At 43.8% G+C, this 18,629-nt stretch overlaps 1 protein-coding gene across 1 annotated transcript; it reads left to right on the top strand.

Annotated features, from left to right (window-relative positions):
- Positions 1-1,602: 1,602 nt before the first annotated feature.
- Positions 1,603-17,586, top strand: enoph1 (enolase-phosphatase 1). Its single transcript, XM_084325387.1, has 6 exons — positions 1,603-1,924; positions 3,827-3,928; positions 6,165-6,367; positions 9,029-9,161; positions 9,772-9,895; positions 15,630-17,586. The coding sequence occupies exons 1-6, from the start codon at positions 1,841-1,843 to the stop codon at positions 15,767-15,769; spliced, it is 786 nt and encodes a 261-aa protein (XP_084181513.1). The 5' UTR covers positions 1,603-1,840; the 3' UTR covers positions 15,770-17,586.
- The last annotated feature ends 1,043 nt before the right edge of the window (positions 17,587-18,629 follow it).

Raw genomic sequence — 18,629 nt, 5'->3', positions numbered from 1 at the left:
TTGTACTCTGTGTGAGGCGGGGCTTGTACTCTGTGTGAGGCGGGGCGTCGGGGCTTGTACTCTGTGTTGTTTGCTGTAAAACCCGGAAATAGTCCGTTTGTGCTGTTTATTTTTACAAGCAGTGAGGACTCTACAGCATTTGCATTTCTGTGTTCCGTGTTGCGGGTTAGGGTTAGGGTTAAGGTTAAGGTTAAGGTTAGGGTTAGGGTTAAGGTCAGGGTTAGGGTTAAGGTTAGGGTTAGGGTTAAAAATAAACAGCACAAACTGACTACTTCCGGGTTTTACAGGAAACAACACAGAGTACAAGCCCTGACGCCCCGCCCACGCACAGTCACACAGAGTACAAGCCCCGAACTCCCGCCTCACACAGAGTACAAGCCCCGAAGCCCCGCCTCACACAGAGTACAAGCCCCGAAGCCCCGCCTCACACAGAGTACAAGCCCCGAAGCCCCGCCTCACAGAGTACAAGCCCCGAAGCCCCGCCTCACAGAGTACAAGCCCCGAAGCCCCACCTCACACAGAGTACAAGCCCCGCCTCACACAGAGTACAAGCCCCGAAACCCCGCCTCACACAGAGTACAAGCCCCGCCTCACAGAGTACAAGCCCCGCCTCACACAGAGTACAAGCCCTGAAGCCCGCCTCACAGAGTACAAGCCCCGCCTCACAGAGTACAAGCCCCGAAGCCCCGCCTCATAGAGTACAAGCCCCGCCTCACACAGAGTACAAGCCCGAAGCCCCGCCTCACAGAGTACAAGCCCCGCCTCACACAGAGTACAAGCCCCGAAGCCCCGCCTTATAGAGTACAAGCCCCGCCTCACACAGAGTACAAGCCCGAAGCCCCGCCTCACAGAGTACAAGCCCTGCCTCACACAGAGTACAAGCCCCGAAGCCCCGCCTCATAGAGTACAAGCCCCGCCTCACACAGAGTACAAGCCCCGAAGCCCCGCCTTATAGAGTACAAGCCCCGCCTCACACAGAGTACAAGCCCCGAAGCCCCGCCTTATAGAGTACAAGCCCCGCCTCACACAGAGTACAAGCCCCGAAGCCCCGCCTCACAGAGTACAAGCCCCGCCTCACACAGAGTACAAGCCCCGAAGCCCCGCCTCACAGAGTACAAGCCCCACCTCACACAGAGTACAAGCCCTGAAGCCCCGCCTCACACAGAGTACAAGCCCCGAAGCCCCGCCTCACACAGAGTACAAGCCCAGAAGCCCCGCCTCACAGAGTACAACCCACCTTTTCAATCTTGCTTTTGACCTCTAATTCTGTCGGTTTTATTTTATTTTGTCATGTATTATTTTTGTTCTGTTTTGTTCTGTTTTTTTGTTTTGCCATAGTTTGTCTCTCCTGCCCATGTGAAGCGTCTTTGAGCACCTGGAAAAGCGCTATATAAAATAGATGTATTATTATTATTATTATTACAAGCCCCGCCTCACACAGAGTACAAGCCCAGAAGCCCCGCCTCACAGAGTACAAGCCCCGCCTCACACAGAGTACAAGCCCCGAACCCGCCTCACACAGAGTACAAGCCCCGAAGCCCCGCCCAGACGTTGGGCTCGCGGCTCTGCAGATATACCCTACAGTCCCACAACCCACATGTGTGTAGATGGGGGGTTAGCTGCTAGCGTTAAGTCAACCAACGAGACGATGACGAGATCTGTGGTGTGCTGCTGCTAACGTTAGCTCATCTAGGCTAAGCATTAGCCGCAAATATATTATTATAATTAACGTTAATCGTGTTAAAAGGGGGGTAGTATAGATATATAGCGAGCTAGTACAGTCTCTCTCTCTGCTAAAGCTAACGTTAGCTCGCTATAGGTTTACCTCGCTGCGGGGAAAATGGCCACGGTGTCGCTCCCTGCCAGTACCTCTGCTCTCTTGCTGGATATCGAGGGGACGACCACACCGATCACATTTGCAAAGGTAAGTAATGTCAGAGAGGAGACTGTTGTTGTTTAATTGTGCACGACGTCGTTTATTCAAACATTAGTCCAACGTTTTACCCGGATCCAATCGGAACGATGTTATTGTTGTGCGCTGCGTAATAATAGCAGATGTGCATGTTGAAAACAAGCTAACTAGCTAGCGATGGACTGACAGCTCGAGTTCTGCTGCTTCAGCTACATTCGTTCACTAGTAAAACGACTAAGTGTTACCTCAGTTAGGTGAGTACAGTGTGTTATTATTGTATTCACTGTGGTCTGAAAACAGCCAAGTTGCTTCCTGTCGGGTGGGTTTTATTTTTAGCCTCATTACAGAGAAGAACATGACAAAGAGAACTCCTCATGTAACATTGAACCTACCTAAATAGCTTCTTTCGTTGCTTGCACATACTTGCATTTTTGTAAAAATAAGTATTAACATTTTGACAGCCATCACTGGTATCTAGATTGATTGATTGAAAACTTTATTAACAGATTGCAGAATGGGTACAATACAGTACAGCTCAATACACACAATTGTTAAGGGGTTGCAGACCAGAGAAAGACTTTCGTCTTGTTTATTATTACATCAGGGTCCCCCATTTTCATATTCATCATAATGTGTCTGGTCTGGGTCTCCCAGTCCCTCCGCTCTGCAGTAAACACAGAATAATTTTTTTCTGTTATCCCTTCCCACTTTATACAATCAGGAGAGAGAACCCTAGTAGATAATGTGTACTTATTTCAAGAAATCATCCCATGCCAAATTTGCTGGCAGATTACTTTTTGATTTGATTTATTGACAAAAACATATAACAAAATTGACAGATCAACATGTGTATGTTGTGCATTGTCAGGGATAGAACGAAAAGTGCAAGACTTATTTCCATCGTTGTCCCTGTTGTTTCCAAGTTCAACTTTACTTGTTTCAAGTGCATATTTGTTTTTAATGTACATTTTTGTCGGATCATTTTTGCAGTGTGTGGAGTTCTCTCTCCCGATTGGATAAAGTGGGAATGGGATACCAGAACATGTATTTTCTGTGTACTGCAGAGCAGGAGGGACTGGGAGACCCATGTTACTGACCAGACACTCTATATCCGTGATGGCTGTTGGAATGTTGAGCTATTTATTTGAACAGTAGACCACTTATTTGAACAAATAAAATACCACCTACAAGCTCCTACAAGCTTCATAAGGATGAAATGGTCAAATGTTCTAGTTTTGCAGCTCATTCTGATCACAAGCTGCAGTAAAGTGGAAAGAGGACTAGCTCAACAAAGTCATGACTCTGGGCTGTTTTAGTAGAATGTGATAATGATGATGATGAGGCAGAGTTGTGTTGTGTGTTGGTGGCTTGACAAGTAGAAGTCAAGTCATGTGTTCCTTTTTAGCATGTCTATTTTTATCATGCCCATCTTATGTCTTTTTATTATCTGTTTTTTATGTCTATTTTATTATTAGTATTATTGCACAATCGAAGAGAAAAACGTAGATCTACGTTTCCGGCACCTAAAGGGTTAAGAGTCAGATAGTCCTAAACAGTGTTTATTATTAAGAGTCAGATAGTCTTAACAGTGTTTATTATCAGTTCTCAAGTTCACCAGCCGTTAGCTCTCCAGCAATTGGCTACTGGCATGAAGGACTAGTTTGTGGTGTGTCGGGGGGATAAGTCTATGGCTGAATGTCCTCCTTATCTTGGCTGGCTCCTCATAGAGGGGGTGGGAGGGGTTTTCCAGTAAAGTCAGACCAAGGAGCAAGGGTTCTGTAAATGACCATGAACCACTGATAATTCACGTTAAATAGGCTAAGATGTGCCAGCGAGTTTACAAAGAAACACTGCAATTGTAAAGATAATTGGCTACAATCTTCACATGGTTTTACATCTTATTGTCTCTTCCAGGATGTTCTATTTCCATACATCAAGGAGCATCTTGAGGATCATCTTTCTACCCACTGGGAAGAAGACGAGTGCAAACAAGATGTCCATCTCGTAAAGAAACAGGTACAGGGACCTTATGAATCAATGTTATACTCTGGCCAGTTATCAGGGGCGACAGTGGCTCGGTAGGTAGAGCAGTCGTCTGGTTATCCGGAGGTTCCCGGAGGTTCGATTCCCGCTCCACCCGGGTTGAAGTGTCCTTGAGCAAGACACTTAACCCCTAATTGCTCCCGATGAGCAGGTTGGCACCTTGCATGGTTGCCTCCGCCGTCGGTGTGTGAATGGGTCAAATGTGAGGAACAAATTGTAAAGCGCTTTGGATAAAACTACTATATAAATGCAGCCATTTACCATTTATATTATGGAATATTCTAATAGTCATTAGATAAATAAATAATAAAAAAAACAAGTAATAGTTTATGCGAATATTGTTTTGTCTCCAAAAATATATTTTCCCTTGTTTTTACCGGCACTTAGACTGTGTAGTGTATTGAAAGGGGACCCTATTAACTGTTACACTGCTAAACGGCATGCTGGGTACAGTTCGCTAGCCAGGTTGCATAACAGTCTGTTAACAGCTGGTAGAACAAAAAAGAAGTTTGCTATGTTGTTTCACTAACCTCACACATTTCAAGCATCAGTGATGTTAAACTTTTGGAACGAATGCTTTTGTTCCTAGAAATCCGCTAGCCTGGTCCGCTAGCGTTAGCTGTCAGCGATGACAGCAGCCAGCTAGCTCGCTTGTTGTTGGATTATCTCACGTTCGCTATTGAGTAAAAACGAAACCATACGTTAACGTGGAAGCTCAGGCATTTCAAGCATCAACGATGTAATGAATTCTTTTGTTCCTGGAAACTGGGGTTGTGAGTTTTGCCCATCCATAGTCTCTACTAATCCATGCCTTCTTTGTCATTTTGTTTACATTACCTCGTATAATTGGTCGATACGAGACAATGCTGGTTCTACTCATTGGGGTGAGTGTGTGTGGTGGAGGTGGAGGTCTGGCGTCCTCTAAGCCTGCTTTCTGCTCTATGTGACGCAATTAGTGCAAGAGTGGTGATGTACAGTGCGTCGCGGTTCACAATCGACCGCTTGAGCCGTTTCTCTTTCTGTTTTGTGCCGGGGATTAGCGGCCCGTTGGAGCACCTGCTGAGGGAGGACAAAGAGCGATTCTTGCCGTTTCTACTGAGGTTCTTCTGTAACTTGACTCAGTGAAATGGGCCGATTGAGGAGTTGGGTGATCAATTCCTATTAGTGCATAGCTAATTCAGTCTGACGTGTAGTGGGACTAGTTGTTTCCTGTCTTGGAAATGCCCACTTCCATTAATGGGACGATGTGGGAAATCCAGAGCAGTCTTCCTTTTTGTTTGCTCGTCAAAGCATTTGCTAGTATCGGTCGATAAAATATCTTCATGGTTTTGGTTGATAAAAGTTCCAGGAGCCTCATTTCTCAAAATGTTCATTGACTTTATCCTAGATATCACGGCTCAGGAGCAGAGGTGTGTTCCTGATTGGCTGAGTGGTTGCACTATATTTTAATGTGGCCACGTGCGCTCCCGCGCATGCGCATAAATGTTCCCTCGCATACGCACAGGCTAAAGACGGTGCCTAATTGCCTCTACGAATGGAATGTAACACATTTCATTCACACGTTTTGTGTGAATGTATCTGAGAACGTATTTGAACACACCTGACGACCTGAGCTATTGTTATGCAAGGTAGCCAGGTGGGTACTTGGCGAGTTGGCGCATCAGTCGAGTGCAGCGCATTCCTCAGGTTTGGTGTGAACCATGGTCTGACTCAGGCAGAGCACTGTTCACACCAAACCTGTGAATGTGATTGCCATGAATTGTTATGTTTATGCGAGGTAGCCAGGTACACGCGACGAGTCGAGTGCAGCGCGTTCTTGAGTGCACGGCTGCACACGCATGCGCGCGCACATCCGTGCATGTGCGTGCACGCGCTTCTGCTCACAAAAGCTTGGTTGCACATCGTGCAACCCCGTCCCATGAGCAACGCACCTCTGCTCAGGAGGTAGGGCGATCGTCTGGTAATCGGAAGGGAAGGTTCCCGGTTCGATTCCGTCTCCTCCCGGGCAGCGTGTCGAAGTGCCCTTGAGCAAGACATTTAACCCCCTAACTGCTCCCGGTGAGCAGGTCGGCACCTTGCATGGTCGCCTCTGCCGTCGGTGTGTGAGTGAGAACGGGTAAACAGCGAGCAACAAATTGTAAAGCGCTTTGGATAAAAGCTGCTATATAAATGCACCATTTATTTACCATTTCATCTCATCTCGTGTCAGGTGGAAGAGGACATCAGACAGAACCGGGCGTGTCCCGTCCACGCCCTGGACCAGACGGTCCACACGGACGAGGAGAAGGCCATCCGGGAGGTGGTGGACACGGTGCTGTGGCTCATGGCGTCGGACAGGAAGACGCTGGCCCTCAAGCAGCTCCAGGGCCACATGTGGAGGGCGCCGTACTCTTCCGGGAGAATCAAAGGCGAGTAAGTAGTCTGGTGTTTTTTTTCTTACTCATAACAACATGGACTCAAAAACCCCTCCTTCCACAAATGTGTTCCTGAGATACGTTGTAATCATTTAAAGGTGCTGTAAGTGCAGGGTGGCTAAGTGGCGCAGTGGGCAAGGCGCTCACCACTAACGCAGGAGATGCTGGGTTCGAGCCCAGCTCTCGGCGTTGCTTCCGGCTTGGCTGGTCATTCATACTAATACAATTTGCAGTATTAGGGGGTGGGAAATCCGTTGGGTGGGGATCGGACGTTGTGGACAGCGACTCCTACAGGTCGGTTGGTGCGCCTGTACAGCAGAATCAGGAAGCATCGGGGCAGCGTGAGCCTCCCACGCGTTACTCCTCGCCACTGAGAGATCGCGCTGTGCAGGTGAAAAGATGCGACGGCTGCCTCCTCCTCGTGTACCGGAGGGGACACGTGATGCAAGGCTTTGTCCACATTGCAGCCGACCAGTGGGAGGCATGGTCTAACAACGTTCGAGACAGGGGAGGGCAGAATTGGATAATACGAAATTGGGATGGGAGAAAAATAGAAAATGGGGAGAAAAAGTAGATAAAAAAAAAGTGCTGTAAGTGGTATATCTCTTGTTAAAATTGATTTTAAATAGCTCTACATTACGTCAGCCATCGCTGAGCTTTTGTTTTGAACATGTCTGCCACTTATTTTAACACTTTAACTGCCGGGAACGTGTTTAGGCGTCTTTCCTAGCCATGCTCAAGTTGCCGAGAACGCCGTAAATCGTCTTTGATATCAATATTTCAAAAATCTGTTATCGGAATCATATTTCCCCTCTGCAGCCTTGAGACACACTGCTGATCTCCTCTCAACCCTCTAGCGGTTCAAGAGCGCCATCTGGTGGCAGATCGAAACCGGATGTCAACCTTTGAACCGGCAGGACTCACTCCATATGGGGTCCGGGCACTCGCTAATGTTAGAGAGACTCTGTCTTCACACAGTGAACATCGATCGGTGGAAATAACTCGAAAAAACAACATGATTTGGACGTATATACTATTATACAACCTGGAAATAGATCGGGGATTTCAACATCCCATAATAGAAAACTGTCTACTCCACGCTGATCGCCCAACGGCCCGAGGAGACTGGGGTGAGTTTTAGCGTGTAGTATTACCGTGTTCGATATAAACTGCTATGATGAACATATGACCCACATTAGATGAATGGTATAACGTTGCCCACAGAATTATAAACGATCCCCCGCCCATCCGGTCATCATCAGATGATACGTAGAAACTTCTAGAAGCACGTCCATTTGAAATTTTTCATCTGGCACCGATCGCTACCAAACTGTATTTGATCATCAATATAATGCATTTGGGGCTATAAATCACGTTCTGGAGAAAGCTGCAGAAAGAGATGAAAACATACTTATACTTTAGACCATATTTTAGTATGAATATGTGAATGAAAAAGTTTAACGTTGCTACACCATGAACAATACATATAGGACATTGAATGGGCCCTAATAATGGCAATCTAGCAATAGAATTTAAAAAGTTATAGCCCTGCAAAGAAGGGGAACTTCTCCATGTTAAATAGAGCTGGCAAGGGATGGTATATCATGAATTTAACCTTGGGCAGTTAAAGTGTTAACAGAGAAAATGCCACTTACAGCTCCTTTTAATTAGCCTATCAGCTACAATCAAATGTGAAAGAATGGCCTGTATTGTGTTGTATTGACACTAGGGCTGGGGAATATACGGTCAGGTCTGTGAATATCATCTCTGTACTCCACCACAATGTCTCTCTACACCACCACAATGTCTCTACACCACCACAGTGTCTCTGTACACCACCACAATGTCTCTACACCACAACAATGTCTCTGTACACCACCACAATGTCTCTACACCACAACAATGTCTCTGTACACCACCACAATGTCTCTACACCACCACAATGTCTCTGAGATTCCAACAGATTCCAAATGCAAATACCACACTTGAAATTAACGCTAGACCTTTTATCTGCTTTTAAATGAAATAATGATGGAATAACGCACACCTGGCCATGAAACAGCTGAGCAGCCAATTGTCCATTAGCTTTGGTCCCTTAAAAAGGGGCACATGTAGAAACGGTTGTAATTCCTACACTGTTTAATTTCAAGTCCATTGTGGTGGTGTACAGAGAAAATGTATTGGACCTGACTACATTTATATTTGTTTATCTTATCATTGTCATTGTGGATTGTGATTGACAATTTAGTTGTCTAAATTAAGGATATAAAGCTAATATTAAGTCAGATTCCTCATGAAAGTATTTGAGAATATATAATGAAAATGAGGTTTATCTAACGTGTGATTTTTCCATACTAAATTTATATCTTGATAATCTTCCTTGCCTATATTTACCACCTACTATGCTAATATGCACTCAAGAGACTGTAGCACTGAAATTCAACACTGTTTGATGATGTACAATCTAACTTAACCTTAACTGCCAGAGTTGTACCCTTCCCTTCCTGCTGTACAGAACTTGTAAGTCGCTTTGGATCAAAGCGTTCAGCTAAATGACTAAATGTAAATGTTGATAATAACAACACACTGACTATATCACGTCTTGATGCAACAATAAGAAAATTGTAACGGCTGCTTGTCTTTGTACCGTTGGAAACAGGGTCTACCAGGATGTGGTCCCGTCCATTAAAAGGTGGCGAAGGCAGGGCCTGAAGGTCTACATCTACTCCTCTGGCAGCGTGGAGGCACAGAAACTGCTCTTTGGACACTCGGTTGAAGGAGACGTTTTAGACGTGAGTACCTGCTCCACCTCAGTACGGGGTGGAAAGGAATCCCAACCCGAGCATGACATAACAGCAACATGCCTGCCGTGAGTAATACGGTCAATGCAACATCACAGGTTTGACGGGCTTGACAACCCTAGTCTCTGTATTTTCAATGGGCCTGTTTTTCTTGCCTGAGGAAACTACCCTGTGATATAACTGAATATAATTATTTAACCCTTGCACAGAAGAACCATATAATTACGTTTTGACATTTTATGAACAGCCCATGTATTTGCAGTTGTAAAGTCACTCATAATCGCTTTGGCGTGTGAATGTGATATATCACCAGAAAGTACTCCGCTTCTACTATGCTATAACTATGAATAAACATAACACTCTAACTTACCTTCTTTGGTTAATAAAGTACTCAACCTCTACGGTCTTTAACTATGAATGAACACAACACTCTAACTTACCATGTTTAGATAATAAAGTTTGAAAACATTAAACATTAAAACAGAGTTAATGTTTGAGGTCCTCAGTTGGTGGAAGGGGTGCACTTAACTTCTTCTCTGTTTGATGTTCTTGTAGTAGACCAACACGGTTAACTAACTGGAACTCATTTATTTGATTTCAGCTATTCGACGGCCACTTTGACACCAATATAGGGGCCAAGGTAGAAGGCAAAAGCTATGAGAAGATTGCAGAACGGATCGGCTGCCCACCTGAAGAAATCACATTCTTGACAGACGTCACTCCAGGTGGGTACTATTTTACAAAATAGGGCGGCCGGCTGGGTGGTGTAGAGGTCTAAGCACTCGCCTACCACCGCAGAGACTTGGGGTTTGATTCCCACAGTCGGCGGTACTTCCGGATTGGTCAGTCATCCCTACGAACACACTTGTCAGTGTTTGCGGGTGGGAAGCCAGTGGGGTGTGAGTCCTGGTCGTTGGAATAGTAACTACTGGTCAGCAGGGAGGGGATCTGGGGGAGATGGCATGAACATCCACACGTGTTACGTTCCCCCTGTGAAACTCCTAGTGAAAAGAAGTGGCTGGTGACTCCACATGTATCGGAGGAGGCGTGTGGTAGTCTACACCCTCCCCAGACTGACAGTAGGGCAGCATGTGGTAGTCTACGCCCTCCCCAGACCGACAGTAGGGCAGCGTGTGGTAGTCTACACCCTCCCCAGACTGACAGTAGGGCAGCATGTGGTAGTCTACGCCCTCCCCAGACCGACAGTAGGGCAGCATGTGGTAGTCTACACCCTCCCCAGACCGACAGTAGGGCAGCGTGTGGTAGTCTACACCCTCCCCAGACCGACAGGGCAGCGTGTGGTAGTCTACACCCTCCCCAGACCGACAGTACGGCAGCATGTGGTAGTCTACACCCTCCCCAGACCGACAGTAGGGCAGCATGTGGTAGTCTACACCCTCCCCAGACTGACAGTAGGGCAGCGCAACGACCAGAAGGAAATTGGTGTGACGACTAAATTGGGGGATGGGAGAAAAGATAGAAAGACGCACATATTTTTTAAATAAAATAAAATAAAAATTGTAGCCTGTGCATTTCTCTCTTGTGGATCACACTTTCTAGAAATGCACTTTCTGTGCACAAATTCAAGTTCTGTTTTCTGTACATTGCTATGTTCCTTCAGTACTGTGTTAGTGCTCTACTAGTCTACTTGATACTTGACACTATGATGCGATGGTGATGGGGCCTGAGGTGATCCAGATGTCTCTCTGTTAGAGACGCTATGTTGGCTTTTCTGAACAGCAGCAGCTGTAGAGACTTCTGTTTGAGCAAGACTTCCCTTTCAGTGACAAAAGATTAGATTAGATTCTATTAATATATTGTCATCATACAGCACAAGTACAGTACAACAAAAATAAGGTTGGCATCCAACCAGAGTGCAAATGTAACAGTAAAGTGCAATAGTAATATACAATGTACAGGTGATTAAACTGGGTATAAAATATACAAATTAGTACTACTGAGTAATGGTGCTAATCAGATGTATGTACAGAGTTGTAGTATTAATATGAACAGTTATACAGGTATAAAGACACTATGGTAGTAAGTCATACTGGCCAGCAGCATAACTAGGTAAGGGATATGTACAGATATAGATATATTATCTACAGATATGTAAGAAGGATTATATGTACAGACGGATGTGGATATATGGTAAGAATAAATGTATATATATATGGTAGCCTATATACAGCATTATTGTACTTGCTATCATACAGAGTTATATGGGTTACATGCAGGTGTATAAATTGGTATATAGAAGGATTATATGCAGGTATATTCAGACGGATATGGATATATATGCTGTAAATATGAATATATATAAATGTATATATACAGCACTATTGTACATGCTAATCATACAGAGTTATATGGTTATATTATTATTGTTGTTTAGCAGTGATATTGTGGTGCAGAAGTTCTTTATAAAAACAAGATTTGGTCTTCAAGACAATATTTGTCCAAAAACGTTTCTTAAAAAAGAGGTGTCGTCTTATATGAGGACCAATACGATTGTTTTATATTGTATAGTGTTGTGACATTGTTTATTTTGTATTACTTATGTATGTGTATAGGGCTGGGCGATATGACGATATTATATAAATATCGGGTACAGTTCATTAACGATACACTTTTTTAACGTATCGTGGATATCGTGATGTTTTGCCCAAGAGGATTGTGTCGCGTCAATCTGGTCCACCCCGTTCAAACTTTTGAACAACGCCGCTCCCACACACACACTACTGCATCAAAGTTAGTACGTATGATTAACAAAGGCATTCGTTTGTGGCATCAACATTATATAGTTACACGTTATATAGTTACACATCAGCGTATTTACCCAAACATAGCAACGTCCAATGACGACATAGATAGCAAGCGTTACTGTTCATATCTCAGTCCGTGCCGAGTTGTGCATGCCCATTCTGCGGTCTGTTAATAAAGTTTTCAATCAGACAGATGTATGGAAAGGCTTTTATTATAACATTTGTTGCAGTAAAATCATTATGCCTCGTTGTCATGCTGCGGTGCGCTAGTAATCACTCGTCGGCTGCGGTGAGCTGTTGTTGTTGTCGTTGAGCTGAGCTCTCGTTAAAATCAAGGAGGGCATTCAGGAAGTAAAAAAAGAATAGCGCTGCTTGCCGATTGGTGCTAAGAACAGCAGGGCGGGTACAAGCGGTGTGACGTAATTGGCAGACTCGACTGTCAATCAAAATTATTCTGTTGCCGGCTGAATGATTGAACGAATGAACGTTATTAACGATTGCAGAATGGGTACAATACAGTACAGCTCAATACAACAACAGTGGACTGACTGGAGGATGAAGACCAGAAAAAGACTTTCGGCTTTTTTACATAAGGGTCCTCCATTTTCAATTCATCAAAACATTTAGAGACATACAAATATACAGTAGTTTCATAAAAATGCTAAAATCCTATTGATTGATTGATTGATTGATTGATTGATTTAAAACTTTATTAACATATTGCAGAATGGGTACAGTACAGCTCAATACATACAATTGTTAAGGGGATGCAGACCAGCGAAAGACTTTCGTCTTGTTTACATCAGGGTCCCCCATTTTCGATTCATCATATTTCATATCTAAATTATATAATATCTCATTGCTAAATATATGCAATATATAATTAATAATCCAATAATCTAAATCTAATATATAATATAAAAATGCTAAATGCATGGGTATTTTATTTTGTCTTTAATGTTAGCTTGCAAACTCAAATACTGTCTTGGTAAGCCTCATAATGAATTGTTTGGGGAAAAAAAGAAAAACATCGTGATGCGTATCGTGTATCGCCGAAAGGTCAGAAAATATCGTGATATCATATTTAGGCCATATCGCCCAGCCCTATATGTGTATAGTATCATTGTATAGTATTGTGACATTGTTTCTTCTTTATTACTTGTGTGTATAGTAGTATCATATTGTATAGTATTGTGATATTATGTTTCTTTTTTATTACTTGTGTATAGTATCATATTGTATAGTATTGTGACATTGTTTCTCTTGTATTACTTGTGTGTGTATAGTATCATATTGTATAGTATTGTGACATTGTTTTTTCTTTTATTACTGGTGTGATTTTATTCTTATTTTCTATTACCCGCACCTTAACACTTTCTCCGCCGGAAACGGCTTACGACGTGTTTCAAGTTCATGCAAATTCTGCCAGATCACGGCGTACGACGTTATTCTGATCATATTTCATATTTTCGCCATGGTATTCATATTTCACTCACGGAGCCTTGTCTGATGCTGTGTGAGCCGGCACAACTCTGCAACGCTTCAATACTGCCACCTGGTGGCTGATCGGCGAATTGCCAAACCGGATATGCCCGTTGGAGCTCGGTGCGTCTCCCAAATCCGTCCGGCCACTCGTATATCGTCGCGGGACTCAAGACACACACCGTGGATATGGATCGTTGCCATAACTCAATAATCCACATGATTTGGGCATGTATTAGTATTATACAAACCGGAAATGGATCGCCTCGATCCCCATCACATAACTGGGATCTGTTTGCTCCACTCTCATCGCCCAACGGTACGAGGAGACTGACGTGAGTTTCAGCGTTTTTGTTTATTATTATCCATACAAACTGCTCTGATCTATATATCACCCATACTACATAAATCATTTAACGACGATCACAGAATTATAAACGACCCCCCCCCCCCGTTCACCCGCGCATGATCAGTCATAACGTTTAGGACCATGTACAGTTGACATTTTTAATATAGCGTGGATCGGTATCAAACGGCATATGATAATCTAATATATGCATTTATGCCTATATCTCACGTTCTAGGAAATACTGCAAAAAACGATAACATATTTATACTCTAGACGGTATTTTCGTATGAATGTGTGAATGAAAAAGTAAAATGTTCCTACATCCTGAACGATGGCTAATCGATGTTGAATGGGCCATAGTAATGTCAATTTAGCAATACAATTTAAAAAGTTATAGCCCTGCAAAGAAGGTAAACATCTCCATAGACTTACTGTTACAAAGGGTCAGATTAAACCGAATATATATATTTATTACTTGAGATCCCTTGTATAATATTTGTATATCGTTTGATATCCCTTGTATATTCTTTGCATATATACACGGAATATCCCTTTACCTAGGTACAGGCCAGACCATAATATTCGTTCTCCTATTGGACAGCGACCCCTAGGCGCCAACGGCCATACCCCCAATGGCAAGTTCAAAGCCACCGCCAAGGCTTGTCTCAACATGTCCAGGTTTGCGCAGTAATACGAGACAGAACTGAGGTTGGCACTAGATTATTCACCTTACGTATAAATACGGCGCAGGTGGAAACAGCAGCAGTTCATTCAGTTCATCGTTCGTTCAAAGTATCGTTCGTTCATTACTAGTAAAGCCTTCACCACGAGTCAACGACCAAGTGAAGTGAGCAATTTTGCGTCTAAATAGAGCACTTATAAGTTATAACATGTGCGAATAGGATAGTAAAAGTGTCAGAGTTTAGTGAAATAACGTCAAGTTCGACCTAGTTAATGTGAAGTATAGTGCACAGGAGAATCTACACCGGCGAATGCAGAGCCTTTTCCGGCTGGATTATATTGCTTTGGTACTGTGGCTGCTGGAGCAGAGAACCGTCTACCCCACTGCTGTGTGGGATCTACCCCTGTGAGGAGCACCATCGAGCCCGCCTCTAGGACCACAGAGGCTGGCTAGCTTTCATCCATGCTGTCGCGCATACTGGATTATAGCTGTTGCTTTTGTCTGCCGATCAAGGGAGTAATGTACCGCCTCCCGTAGCTGGAGCTTCTTTATTCCTCGTTGACCCAGACTTTTGCTCCCGAACATTCCTCTACCCTGCCGGCTTACAACCGGAGGGAACCCCCCTAGTGTCTCCAGCTGACTACGAGTGTGCCTTATGTAATTCTTATGCTACAGGTGGCGTCAGTTATACCCATCTTATTATGCTCATGGACTTACGCTCTTGACCTACTTAAGTGTTCTTCGCCTTACAAGCGCAATTCATAATTCTCAGTTTGTAACCTATCGTTGCTGCTATAATAATAAATCCCTCCAAATAGAACTTTAGTGTCATTGTTGTATTCTTGTGTGGGTGTTCACCAGATATACCGTGTACTGTATGGCCAGTAATTAAAGTACATAACTAAGTAGTGGTTTAATAATACCATACTCTCAATACAGTCAGGGAATTGTACCCCTCAGTTACACTTACAGTGCTGGCAGTGATTGAATTGAATACTTTATTGAATACTTTATTTTGACACAAATCGTAGGACAAAAAAACAATCAAACATTGATGGATATAAGCGTGGCAGAGAAAGTGTTAAGTCTGAGTCCCTAATCTCGTTGTACGCAAGTATGACACAATAAAGTCTTATCGTATTGTAATTAAAGATGTCCTCACCGTCCTCTTGTCGCTGCAGAGGCCAAGGCGGCCGAGGACGCCGGGGTCAACGTGGTGGTGGTGGTCCGGCCGGGCAACATGGAGCTGACCGAGGAGGAGAAGGCCCACTATGACCTCATCACGACCTTTAGCCAACTGGAGCTGACGGGACGTGCTTAACGCCAGGATAGGACGAAGAACCCGGGAGAACTCAATGTCTGGCCCCCACTCCCACCCCCCCCCCCCACCCTTCCTCTCCGCCCCACTCCCCTCTCTTTTTTTGCCACTCTGATGTTTTCGGTTGTTCAAAAAAAAAGTCTTGAGAACTGGAGAAGGTTGAATAGGATATTATATATGTAGAGGAGACTCCAGTCAGCCGGGGCCTGCATGACCTTTACTTACTCAGCTCTTTTTGTTTTTGTGAGGACGACCAGTTCTTCTCAAATCTAGTCCGGACGTGGCTCTCCAGACGACGAGGGATGAAGTCCAAAGGGGACCCGGTTCACTTACGTATATATGGGTACATTTGGTTGACTGGGTTGTCTGTAGGTACCAGTAGGTGTTGGTGAGTGCTTAGTGTGTCGTGTAAAGTACCGGTTCGTACCGATGTCCACCCTTCCTGTAGCACCACCTTGTAGACAACAAGCCCAGAGGGTCGAACCTTGACCCTTGACCCCCGCCGAGCGTTTCCTCACCTCTCGACCTTAAATAAACCATGTTTGAGTTAGACGCCACCCGTGTACCTTCTCAATGTCACCGTCTACCATGCAAGGGATGTGTGTGTGTGATTTGTGCAATTTGTATTTGTCGACTGTTTTGTAAAGCTACATATTTTCCACGTGTTGATTTATGTTTTCTGTTTCCTTTCCTGCAACATGTTTGAATGTTTTCTAGTCGTAGGAGGTTTCAGTCATTGAATGCATTGTAAAAGAGGATCCTTTTTTTAGTGTGTCCTATAGGCTAGCGAATATCATTACCTGATTTGTCAGTTGTCATGACTACCAATATTTGATTCCAACACTTGTCCCAAACTGTGACCCCCCCCCCCCACACAAGCCACGATGGCGTAAGCAGTTGACGGAGGATGAACGGAGTCTTATTTAAATGTGTTATTCTTTCATGCAGAACGAGGAGAGTAACCTTTTGAGATTTGCCAAATTAAATAATGATTTCTGTGTGGGGCTTTATTGGTATTGATACTCTGACGTTAAATAAAACTTCAATAAAACACACGTAAACACCACCTCAAATATTGGAAACCATCATCTTTTTGCAAATGGAGCACCACATTTTTTTCCGCGGCCGACAACTTGCATTGTTTGGCCACATTATCACTGTCCAGTTAGTAAAGAAATAGAAGGTTTTAAAGATCTCTTCCACTCCAAAAAAAAGTATTGTATGGTTAACTCCTCTGGGGGGGTGTGGCTACAGATAGTTATTTGTGCAGAACTTGTCACCAGTGCACCTTTTTCACATTCTTCCCCAGGAGAGGGAGTCTCCACTTTCCAGAAATCGGAGTTGCATGTGTGATGTCACTAATAGGTTGAACCTCTCATAGTCCAGTATGTGGTAACGTGACACCTTTAGCTTCAGCTACACAGAAAGCTGAATAGGTATTGATGTCTTGAAAGAATATAAGCTGCCAACTTGGAATTTCTGGTAAATATCAATGGGTGCTTGCTTGTTGACAATTTGCATATCGATAGATCCTTCCATCTCCCATCAGGGTAAAGGTGTAGAGATGCTGCCAAGCCATTTTCAGTACTTTATTGAAACATTTTGTGTGGAAAAAAAACATTTATGCAAATTAATCAATATAGAAATGTTGTTTAAGGGTTTAAAATTGACTGGAGGGGACCTTTAATGTGAAAGTGGTGGCAAGGTTACTTTAAAAATGGAATATGTTACAGATTGCGGAATAACACTTTGATAATGTTAACCCAGTGGATTATTACACGAATCGAATGAAGTAAAAAAATCGAATTATTTGTGATTGCATTGCCTCAGAAATCCATAGAAACATGAGGCTAAACAGTTGTAAAATCTAATAAATGTTATTATAAATTGACTGCAATTTCAATAATGTTGCCATACGTCACCATGATTATTCATTATTTCAAATAAGAGATTATGGAGATGTTTACCATTAAGCAGGTTCTGGCCTCCTGCAGGAAATACAAAAAAAGTATCCAATGACTATCTAATCTGACTTTTTTTATTACAATAGGTAGAGGTGATCACAGCTACCAACGTTTTTGTGTAAAAGTGCTGTAATCTCGTTTCATATAGTCTTACTTTCCAACCCTGTTCATAGTAACATACATTATTCAGCTGTGGCATATTGGTTTGTGTGCTTTTGAGATTGATTCCTGTTAAAATTCAGTTTTTCCACAGTTTGCAGGAATAACCCTATCACTGAGGAGAAGGGGCAAAGAGCTGTAGGAGGATGTAGATGGTACTGAGGTCAGAGAGAAGAGCTGTAGGAGGATGTAGACGGTACTGAGACCAGCCTGCTGGTCAGAGATAAGAGCTGTAGGAGGATGTAGATGGTACTGAGGCCAGAGAGAAGAGAGAAGAGCTGTAGGATGTAGATGGTACTGAGACCAGCCTGCTGGTCAGAGATAAGAGCTGTAGGAGGATGTAGATGGTACTGAGGCCAGAGAGAAGAGAGAAGAGCTGTAGGATGTAGATGGTACTGAGACCAGCCTGCTGGTCAGAGATAAGAGCTGTAGGAGGATGTAGATGGTACTGAGGCCAGAGAGAAGAGCTGTAGGATGTAGATGGTACTGAGACCAGAGAAGAGCTGTAGGAGGATGTAGATGGTACTGAGGCCAGAGAAGAGCTGTAGGAGGGGATGTAGATGGTACTGAGGCCAGAGAGAAGAGCTGTAGGATGTAGATGGTACTGAGACCAGAGAAGAGCTGTAGGAGGATGTAGATGGTACTGAGGCCAGAGAGAAGAGCTGTAGGATGTAGATGGTACTGAGACCAGAGAAGAGCTGTAGGAGGATGTAGATGGTACTGAGGCCAGAGAAGAGCTG

Source organism: Notolepis coatsorum, assembly GCF_963971535.1.
Source record: "Notolepis coatsorum genome assembly, chromosome: 11".
Lineage (NCBI taxonomy): Eukaryota > Metazoa > Chordata > Actinopteri > Aulopiformes > Paralepididae > Notolepis > Notolepis coatsorum.
The sequence above is the reverse complement of the archived record's forward strand: the minus strand, read 5'-3'. Positions and strand labels throughout refer to the sequence as shown.